Source organism: Pteropus vampyrus, unplaced genomic scaffold, assembly GCF_000151845.1.
Source record: "Pteropus vampyrus isolate Shadow unplaced genomic scaffold, Pvam_2.0 Scaffold20, whole genome shotgun sequence".
Taxonomy (NCBI): Eukaryota; Metazoa; Chordata; class Mammalia; order Chiroptera; family Pteropodidae; genus Pteropus; species Pteropus vampyrus.
Genome location: NW_011888801.1, coordinates 13551795 through 13562985, shown reverse-complemented (window position 1 = coordinate 13562985; position 11191 = coordinate 13551795). Strand labels below are relative to the sequence as shown.

The window sequence follows — 11191 nt, the reverse complement described above, 5'->3', positions numbered from 1 at the left end:
ACGTGCAGGTTTCTGTGTGGACATGTTTTTTTAACTCCTTTGGATGAATACCTAGGAGTATGGTTGCTGGATCATAAGGTAAGAATATGTTTAGCTTTGTAAGAAACTGACAAACTGTCTTCCAAAGTGGCTGTACCATTTTGCATTGCCACCAGCAATGAATGCAATGATCCTATCGCTCCACATCCTCATCAGCACTTGGTATTGTCAGTGTTCTGGATTACTGCTATTCTAATAGCATTCTGAATGCTTTTTTTATGCAGTAGATTGGTGAACAATTTCTTTTGTTTTATGTTTCTGAGCTGAGCTCAGAACCGGTATGGACCTGCCTTAGGTTGGATGATTCTTAATCCACAGCCACATGGGGTCAGGTCTGTGCCATACTTGGAGCAGGGGGATGTAGTGGACATTGTGCTGTTTCTTCACATCCCCTCATCAGGTCAACTTGCCCATCTTCCACCTCACTTTGAAAAGGCCAGATGTTCCTGGCTCCCAGCTTCCTTCCTCACAGGTAACTGGGTAGTTTCCCTCAGCCGTGGGGAAATATCTTGCCTAAGATTAGGTAGGGAGGGGCTGCATGAGACCAGGATGAGCTGAATCAGGAACATAAGGGTAGGATCACTTTCTCCCTATGCCAAGTCCTGCCTCCCTCATTCCTTGCAGTGGATCCCAAGAATACTCCTTTAAATTTTCTGCATATCTATCTCTGTCCAAGTCTGTATTAGGGAACCCAGCATCAGGCAGAGGCGATGCCTCTTCCAGCCGCCCTGGTGGGACTGCAGCCTCAGGTTCCTGAAAAAGCAGACTTGAAGAAAGTTCAGGCCTGTGGCAGGGAAGGTGTGACAGATCTTCTCTCATTCAAGGGGCAACTTCTTGATCACCTTCTTGTGGACAGATAGTGTCACAGCAAAGACCTCCTTTGTAAAAGGTGACAGTCCACTAGGAGCACGTGTGCATGGAAGCACTAAATGAATAAAAAAGAAACAAAGTTTCAGGGCCAGGGTTTTTCTGTGCCTTTTGGGTAATAGTATGGTGGCATCATGCATCATGAAATGTGTGAGGGCTTTGGATGACCAAATCTTATTTCTGTCACTTACAAGCAGTGTGACCTTGGCCCTGTTGAATGACATCCTTCTTCATTCATTGTGTTCATCTTGGCAATGGCAATAACAGTGCTGTCCCTGTAGGATTCCGATGAGGATCAAAAGAGCTAATATATTATGAGGACCACTGACATATAAAAGAGGCTCAAAAATGGGTTATTCCTCTCTTCTCTCCCTTCTATTTATGTCATATGGTTTGGCTCAACTTCACATATGGTAGAAAAAAGATGTCCCAGGTGAGCACTTCAAAGGAACATTCTTGCCCTGGATCCCTAACCTGGGTTTTGACTGCAGATAGGCTTCTGTTCTGCTCAGGGTCACATAGAAGGCATTCTGGTTATGCCTCTTTACTTCTGTATCTTATTTCCAGCAGGTAGAGAGGAAAGCCTATTTTCGAGTTGAAGATTACATCCCAGCAAGTCTGATTGAGAGGATGACCGCTCTCAGGGTCCAAGTCCAAGTCTCAGAGATGCACCGTCTCAGTCCTGTGCTCTGTGAAGAGGATGCTGAGTTGGAGTTCTTGAGGGTGAGGCCATTGTGCCCTTGAGAAGGGGTGTTGGTGTTCAAAGGCATGCAATCAGCAATCTCCTCTAAAGCCTTTCCTGGAGGCTGGATGTACGCAGACCGATGAGGAAGTACAAGCAAGGGACTTGATTCTCTGAGAGGAAGAAAACTCCATCACCCTGTAGGGCAAAGAGAGGCTTCTGGAAGCAAGTGGCATGGGAAATGATCCCAAAAGATGGGTAGAATTTAGTGGGCTGGGTCGAGTATGGCAGGTCATTTCTTTAGCATTAGAGCTCCCAGTCATTTTTCTGTGAGTGGGGTGACCACATTTCTTCTAAATGACATGTGGGACAACTGAAGTACAAAATTGACGTGTGAGCCAAAAGCGAAGCCATTGGAAGATTCCAAGTTTGCAGACTTCCAGACAACTGTCTTCAGCACAACAGAAATAGTGTTGTCCATGCATCTGGGTGCATCTCTGGTCCACTCTTTCCTTTGCCTTCCAGCAAAAGCAGTAGCATTTCAGCCCCCTATGTCTGTGGGCACACATAGAGCCTATAATGAATAGGCTTGCTGACTCCACAACCTATACCTGCTGTGAGCCAGGCATTGTGGGCAGTGGAGATAGAGATGGAGGCCCTGCCCTCGGGGAGTCCCACGTCTCCAGGGAGGACAGACGGGTACCCAGAGGCATGTAACACTGTGATAACTGCCCTATGAGAACAATAACAATAACTGGTTATTCTATATCAGGGTTATAGAGGGTGACTGCTCTGTCCCTGGAGCTGGAGCTAGGGAGCACATGGGAGGGGGGCCCCCGGCTTTCCTGGGGCAGGATATCTGGCTGAGACTTTAGAGTTGGGAGCAGTTTCAAAAGGAAGTTCTGGGATTTATTCATTTCTCTCTACAAAGTCTCCCAAGACAGATAGACTGGTTGTTGTTTTGTTTTTGCTTTTTGCCTTTAATAGAGACAGGCATTAGAAAGCAGAACTGCCAAGGTGAGGTCTTGCGTTTTCTTTTTGGTGGGTCACTTAGCAGAACTGTCTGTAACACTCAACGTGGTATAAACCTACAAATGTTTCATTTGAGAAGTCCTGGCAGAAAGGTGTTCAATGAATTCCAGAATCCAGGCTTTGTGCATGTTCCTTGTCAAGAGGATGCAGCAGTCCCAAGGGACAAGTGGGGACTGCAAAGCCATCAGCACACATCTGATGATGAGTGGCCACAGAAACAGAGAACCAGTGGAGAGGCTGAGGACTCAGGCCTGTGGAGGCCCCTGCAGGACTGACGATGCTCACTGACCTTGGCCCAGGCCTGGCTTTGTGGGCCGGGTTCACTGTGCCCCTGTCTCTCCTGGTTGAAGGATGAAAAATAATTGTAAAGGAAGCTATCATCTTATAAGCAAAACCATGAATAGATTTGATTTTATTTGCATGCTATCTTACTAGTTTCAAGGAACTGGCTCTTGAGATTCTCCTTGATTGGCTTGCTATTACTATGTAGTCCCCTCCCCCTCAAATATAGAGACATGACCTAGAAGGCTTGGTGACCCCCAGAGCGTATTATGATCCTTCTCACTAGAGTCAGTGTTTGTTAAACAAAGTCCTTTCCCCCATGATTATAAAAGCAGCCATTTGCTCCTGATTCTGCCCCATAGAGACAGCATAGTTACATTTGGGTGTATTCATTCTTCTCTTTTTGTTCTGGGTATTCAAAGGTATATATGCATATATATTTAAAATTGGGTTTACATTATATACGCAGTTTTGTATATTTTTATAATCCAATCTCACTAAAATTTTAAAACTTTATTTTAAATCAACACATGGTATATGCTAATTTTTTTTTTTTTTATATTCCGGCACATAAATTGTTTTAAATATGGGATGATTTTAAACAATACTCAGATTAGCACTTTTTCTACATAGGTCTTTAGCTGCACTTCTGCTTAATTCCTTAGGAGTAGAAACTCATGATTGGAATTACAGGGTTGAAAATTATGAACATTTCAAACATTTAAATATGCTGACACTCTATGTGTTACAGTCATTTCTGTACATTTCTTGTCCCTTCTACTAGGCTGTATTTGTGCAGAGGGCTCTGAATTCTCAGATCCCATTTTCAGAGCCCAGTTGCTCCATAAACAGCCACATGGCTCCTTTTCCATGATCAGATGGTGCCTGTTGGCCTCTGGTTCATTGATGACTAATTCTACTAGTTCATATCTCACTAGAATGAGACTTGGCAGAAGTCCAGTCTGGGTAACACTGAATAACATACTCTGCCTGGAAGATTCACAACTAACTACATTGGCATATTAATCTGAGAACAATGCATCCACAGTTAACTCCGTGTTTTCTGAAGTTCCTCAACCATGGAACCATTTTCCCGCGTAACTAGGGGCTGTGATATGCTACTAAAACATTTTTTTCTGTTGAAATTATCCTGGTTGTATCCTGTATTTCCCACTAGTTAGCTTTATAACATGTGCATTTCCCAGATAATTATGAATGCTTTGTAATATCCTCTGTTAAACCTGTTAATAATCTCTTTAAAGGCAGTATTGCCTCTAGAAAATCATTGACCTCTTGGAGCCAGTCCTACCAACCCAATCTTGCAGATCTGCACTGAACATTTCTATGAGAAGGGTTTGTATTGATTATGTAGCATATTTCTTTTAGGACAAATTCCCAGGAGTAGAATTATAAGATCAAAGTGTATGAATTATGAATCTCTTGATAATATTTGTAAACAATCTATTTGTTCCAACAGTTTTCAGTACAGCAAGGGTGCTGCATGGGCTGGCAGACAGCCTGGGTCAAGTCTCAACTTCGCTGCCCATTGTAGGGAGAAGAAAAAATAGTGAGATGGCCCTAAGCATATGGAGATAAAGTGACCCTCTGAGAGTACAATCAGTTATAGCAACACAGAAGGGAACAGAAGAGGCGCCACAGATTTCCTAGCAGAGCATGGAGACATAGACAATGTTGCTTAGTTTTTTACAGATCGAAGATGCTTTGATAACCTTATATACATTCTTCTAGGTTTCCAGACATTATTGAAACTCTGTACTTGAGTTAAGAGTTGAAAACTCAGAAGCAAATAAACTTATATTTCCATTCTTGGTTCCCAGTGGGAACTTCGGCAGAGTAATTAATCCTTCTGTACCTCCATTTTCTCATTTAAAAAGAGACAGCTACAGCTCTTTCTTACAAATCTGTTATGAAGATTAAATGAAATAATGTTTGAGAAATGCTTAAAATGGAGCTCTATCATTTTAACAATTTTATTACTCCAAGTACTTCAATATCCTAACCCTCTCTATGTAATTCAAAATAAAATTAAAAATTAATACTAAACAGTTAAAAAATGTGCACAAGCCTAAAAGTCATCTTTATTCTAACAAAAACTAATGTCTTAATTTTTTTTAATAAATATATCAAATACTTTAAAAGAATTTACCTAATTGTTTTGGGGTGGTCCTGCTTTGTCACAACTCAAGCACATGACTTATCTGGTCATTGTACATTTCCATATCAGTGCTCAGTAAATATTGTTTTTGCTGATGGTGATGATGATGACAATGACGATAATGGCAGGGTCTCTCCAAAGTTAAAAGAAGGATGCTCAGGGTCCAGAAACTTAATCAAGATTATGTGAAGAGCTGTTGGCTCTACATAGGCAGTAGAACCTATCTGCGGAAAGTATTCATCAACAGAAGGAGAGATGTTGGCAAGGGGCCTGAGAAAGGAACTCTTGAAAGCCATAATTTGACCCTATTTTGTGATCCTGCCTGGGAGTGAGAGATGTTGGACAGGATATAGTGCTCTCTGCTGTGAGGAAGAGATGGGAAATCTTATCTAACTAATGAAACTCTTCTGAGAGGTTTTCCAATGCCTGGATTAAGATGTCCCTGCCATGAGTCCAGGTGCATCAACCTTCTGACGAGGACTGGAGTTGTTCAGGTAAAGGTGACGATGGTAGAAACAAGCTAGATATGTGACTAAAAACATTTGTATTAGGTTTAACTCCAGTCTCTTGAGAATTTGGTTGGCCTGATACAGTCCCAACTTTGAATGACCCTAATGCCTCTGAAAAAATTTAGTCTCCTTATCTGGTAAATTTAAACTGAGGACAGATCTTGGGCTCACTGAGGCACTGCCACATGGTAAGGAATACCAGCGGTTGGTCATTTTCCCAGCAGGATGTCGATGCCTCATCTTGCTTGAACTGTGATGCTAACCACCTGCTTACTGTGCCTGGGCCTTGATTTTCCCATCTGTAAAATGAAGGAGTTGGACCAGATAATATTGCAATTACCTTTGGTTAACACAATTGAGAAAAGGAATCCATTACCATGAGATGGACCCAGAAGAGTCTGAATTTTATAAATTTATCTAGAATATTATTATGCTATTGTACCATTTTCATAATAACTGTATTCCAGGTGTTGTTTTAGGTACTCCATGAAGAAAAGATTCCTTGAATTAAAAAAAGAAAATAGAAAAATGCTACCGTATCAGAGGTGCAGAGAAATTCTGAAGTAAGGAGACCTGTTTAGTTCAGTGTTTCCTAAGCTTATTGGCAATTCTATTCTTTTCTTTCTTTCTTTTTTTTTTAAAGAACATCTGTTAAGCTGTTTTTCATGGAATGGTTTGAAGCTCTTTATTTAGACCAGTGTGCCTGTCTCTTCTAAACTAGCTTTTTTCTTGCTCCAGGTCACTCAGCAGCTCCCAGAATATGGTGTGCTAGTTTATCAAGTTCTCCCAGAGAAGACAAGGCCAGAAGGGGAAATGGCCTTGGGGATCTGTGCCAAGGGTGTCATAATATATGAAGTGAAAAACAACAGCAGAATTGCAACTTTACGATTTCAGTGGAGAGAAATTGGGAAGATTTCAACTTATGTGAGTGTAGCTCTGTTGAAAAATGACCCATACTTCATTTTCCTTTGATCTGTTGCCTCTTTAAAGGAGCAATGGGTCATGTAATCCTCTCCTGACCAGATAAAATCACAGCCTGCCAGCTTGCCTGTATTTGGATGTACTACGGCATATTTGGAAGAAGTCTTCCAGGGGATTTGAGAGTCCTCAGAAGGCCATGTCTTCCCTACTGTCTGTCATTCAGTCTCCCATACTCCCATGGACAACCACCAGCCTAAAAGGCTATACTTTCCCTCTGGGTAAATTTTATTTAATTTGGGGAATCCACTGATCTTGATAGCAAGGTTGGAAGTGGGAGATGGGAGAGGAGGGCTTACTGCAGGTGTAGTGGAGACCAAAAAGATTTTGAAACATTTCCCTTGTGTTTTAATTTTCCCTTTGCATGCAATCTGTTGAGGTACCTGGCCTGTCTCCCATGGGCCACAGGTGTGCTACAGCAGAGGTCCCCAACCCCTAGGCTGAGGATTGGTACTGGTCCATGGCCTGTTAGGAACCAGGCTGCACAGCAGGAGGTGAGTGGCTGGCAAGCAAGGGAAGCTTCATCTGCATTTGCAGCAGCACTAGCATTACTGCCTCAGCTCCACCTCAGTTCATCAGGCATTAGATTCTCATAAGAGCATCAGTCCCTGGTGCCAAAAGGTTGGGGACTGCTGTGCTACAGGACACTGGTGACTGCAAACTTTTGATACCCATTGAAAGTTTAAAAGTCTAAAAAAAAAAAAACAATGTTATTAAATGTACAAAATTTAAAATTGTATTTGAACACCATTCCCATGAGTCTTTATACTTCCTTGAATTTAGTTACAATAAATTTGACACCAAAAACATTGTGTGTACCCCCACAGCAGAGAGTGCTAGATACTTAATCAGACTGCCTGTCCTGTGGGTCATCCCAGTCAGTGTGCCATAACTTTAGCAATGATTTCATTATAAATCATGAAGTTCTTCACCTTGTGGCTCATGAAAAATTCAGTTTTTCTTTCTGCTTATTTTTTCTTATGGTTTTTAATTTTTCCTACTGATGAGATTGCCGTTTTTATTATCATTATCTGATCTTAGTTTCCTAAGTAGAATGTAATTGGTTTTATTTATTTTCTCAATGTTTCTTTTGTGTCTTCTATCTTGACCGTTGAAGTTAAAATATAGCTAAAGTATGATTCTCGATACAATTTTATAATAAATTATCATTTGTCTTTAGGAAAAAAAGTTTATATCTACAAGTAAATAAATAGCTGAGCATAATTTAATTGTGCTCAGGGAACTGACTTTATACTACCATGAAACTAACTTTTTCCTCCAAAATTTTGACTTATCTAAAGATAAATGATATTTATATTTGGGAATTTTTCAGAATTTTAATGAATTGAATTACTTTAATACAATTGAAAGATTATTGGAAGAATTTAATTATTGAATTAATTCAATACTATTGCATTTCCTATTTAACTCATGTTTAATTGTTCAAAATTTTCAATGTAATTTGTTTTAAAACGTTTGTAAAAATGCAGATAACCTAAAAAAGTAATTTTGAAAAATAGAATTTTTGAAGTCGTGAAGTTTAACAATCCCTTAAATAAATATATTTAAGTTGTTTTAATTTTTACAGATATTTACTTTCCCCGCAACCAAGGATGATTTCTTGATTAAAGCTGGAAAGTCATCAGGTTCATATGACAACTTCATAGCTTAAGAAAACCTTGCCACTAATTAAGATTTCCATGACCTGATGACCATTCTCTTTCTCAGCATGAATGTATTTTTTTATGGTAAAGTCATCACATGAAGTAATGTCACCAGCTGCTTGCCACAAAACAGGCACCTTATACAGAAAATGACTTGAACTTTTCATGCTTCTGCAAACACAAAATGTGGAACTCTGTGAACAATAGGAGAATGAGCTCAGGAAGCTGGTTTGAAATTTCCTTAATTAATAGCGGAAGGCAAAATGCTTTAAACAATTTCAGATTATTTATCTTGCCAGCCTGCAGGAAAGTAGCAAAGGAAATAGAAAAATGCCCTTTTCAAAGAATATTATTTGTAGATGTGTTGGCAGCCTGTCTGTGAGAGACGACACCAATTCAGAAGATTATTCAATTGAGAAAGTGTTAGCTGTAGAATGATGAACATACCCACATTAGTAACTGTTCTTAGTTATTAGCAATAGCTAAAATGTCTGAAGAGAAAAGTAGTGGAGAATACAGGCTTTATAGGGCTCTCTTCCAGAAAAAAAATACAAATTTCCAAATACAAACTAGAGTATGAAAGTGGATATTCATTTAGAATGAGAAAAGAAAAAATATTTTTATTAACTCTCTGATAAACAATTCTTTTTATCTTTTCAAATTTTTGTTGGCATACACTCTTATTATGTTTTTATATGGTGACATTTTTGTGATATCATTTTCCCTAGAGGAAATAGAAATATGATTTAGTCTTTCTTCTAGCATGGTTGATTAAAGATTGTTTCTATTATTGATGCATAAAACAAGCAGCTTTGCACAGAGACATATTTACTCTTTGTAGTGCTGTGACAGGTTTCTGTGCTACAAACCCAAGAAATCTAATAAATTTTTCATGTGATTCCCATCAAGAAAAGAAAAATATTGTGTGGTGTATTGATAACGTAGTATATACAGTTATATAAAGTATATCCGTGATAGGATAGAACTTCTATTTGATTGGGTGTTTTAAGAACTAAATTACAGCTTTTCATTTTTGACAATTGAAAAAATTTTATGTAGACTGGCCTCTGGCTTTGTATACTTCAAGTCTGTTCCCCTCCAGCACTTACCCCACATACTTCTGGTGCTGAGTATGGTGGGGCACATGGCTACTGGCCCAATATCGTTAGGCTGAGACTTGGATGAATTGGCCCAATGGAAAGAGGATTCTGGGATGAGTGGCAAGAAATTATTGTGGAAGAGACTGCAAATCACGCAAATAAATCCCACTAAATCTACATTGAATGTATTCCCATCTCAGTTTTTCCTTAGTGGGCTCTGTGTCTATACCATGTTCCACCACCTATGGTGAGGAAAGTGTGAATGAGCTGGAGTGGAAAGAAGAGTCAGTGGTGTTAACTGATTGTGGTTAAAGCATCTTATTTTCCAAATTAAAATGTGAAGACACTGCCAAGTTCCCTCCCAGGAAGTGGCCTATGCAAGTGAGGGCCCTGGAGCTTCAGCTTCATTAGCTTCATGGCAAATCTGCCTCTGCCTGGAAGAATATCATTGCTCTGCAAAGACATATCAAAGCAACCAAACAAACTAAAGTGTGAGCAAGCAGCAACAGCAATAAAACTGCTGGGGATGAAATATTTGAAACTGTAACAAATGCTTTGAAACAATTATAACATTACAGAAGCACCAAATATGCTTGTGCTGCAACCACAGGGGTGTAAATAAGTTCCCCATGTTTGTGCTGAAAACCCTGAGATTCAAGTTATACATCATCTCATTCACAGAGCAGCTCATCCATATGAAAATTTGCCTACAGATATGAATTTTCCATTAAATGATGTTATCAAGATGGAAAAAAAAATCTGAACCACTACAGTCAAGACTGTTTTTTAGCTTTATGCTAAGAAATGGGATCAGAATTATATTCTTGCTGGTGTTTAATACCTTAGAAGATTGATGTCCCAAAAGAGAGTTTTACTGAGAGTTTATAAAAGAAAAGAAAGATTGGGGTATGTTTGTATGCATGCATGTGTGAACACATATATATGTGACAATGATTCTTTTCAGATTTGTTAAAGAATAGCTATTACATTTTTTTAAATGGCTTATCTAAAAATTTTCAATACCTGAGTGAACTTAATATGAAATTGTCAAGACTGTATGAAAGCATATGAATGTATACTGACAAAGTAGGTGGATTCTAGGCAAATATTCAACTTTGGAAAGTGTGGATAAAATGATCCACTAGCGGAGTTTAGGCATTATTATAATTTAATATTAAGGAAGAATTATTAAGTCTAGTAGGGCAGCACCTATGAGTGTTTGAGACAATGCATTATTTAAAAAGTACTAGATATAATTCAATTGAATTCAAAACCATTCACGTTAGTATAAGAAGGTTCAATATTGCACTGGTCAATAAAAGAAAAGAATATTAGAGAATGCTCAAATTGTCTAAAATTAGGCTAATGGGAAAAAGGAGTTTCTAAAAAGAAAAGCAGTGTAGTGTAATCTGCCTTTTGTTAGTATCTGGCTTGTGTGCATGGGTTTCTTAAAAAAGGTGACAAACATGAATTAAAAGAGATCAGCATTAAAGAGGATTAGGAGTTTCAGGGAGTCCTTTCAAGCATAAACCCTATATGTATAAAGTTATCTTTATAGGCTCAAGCTCAAGTTTCTTAAGAAAATGTCTAGAATATCTAGAATACAGATTTAATTTGGAAGTTGTATGTAAATTTATATTTAATGTTACCTATTTGTGTTTTACTGTTCTTATTAGAATTAGATATTGCAAAAAGTTATGAATTTATTCCACAAATATCCATATAGATAACCCCGTATAGATCATTCTTTCCAGTTTATCCTAGTAAGATGTACAAATATCACTTTGTATGTGGGCCTTGAAGGTATAAATGTGGGAAGTGTTTCTTGTTGATGTGACCTCAATCTCTGCTGCATTCTGACA

The 11191-nt window shown here is 38.8% G+C and overlaps 1 protein-coding gene across 1 annotated transcript in view; it reads left to right on the top strand.

Annotated features, from left to right (window-relative positions):
• FRMPD2 (FERM and PDZ domain containing 2) overlaps positions 1–11191 on the top strand; it is a 95147-nt gene that overhangs the window by 35240 nt on the left and 48716 nt on the right. Inside the window, exons 11-12 of the mRNA XM_011355460.1 lie at positions 1474–1629; positions 6326–6511. Coding sequence (XP_011353762.1) covers positions 1474–1629; positions 6326–6511 — 342 coding nt within the window. The remainder of the gene's footprint in view (positions 1–1473; positions 1630–6325; positions 6512–11191) is intronic.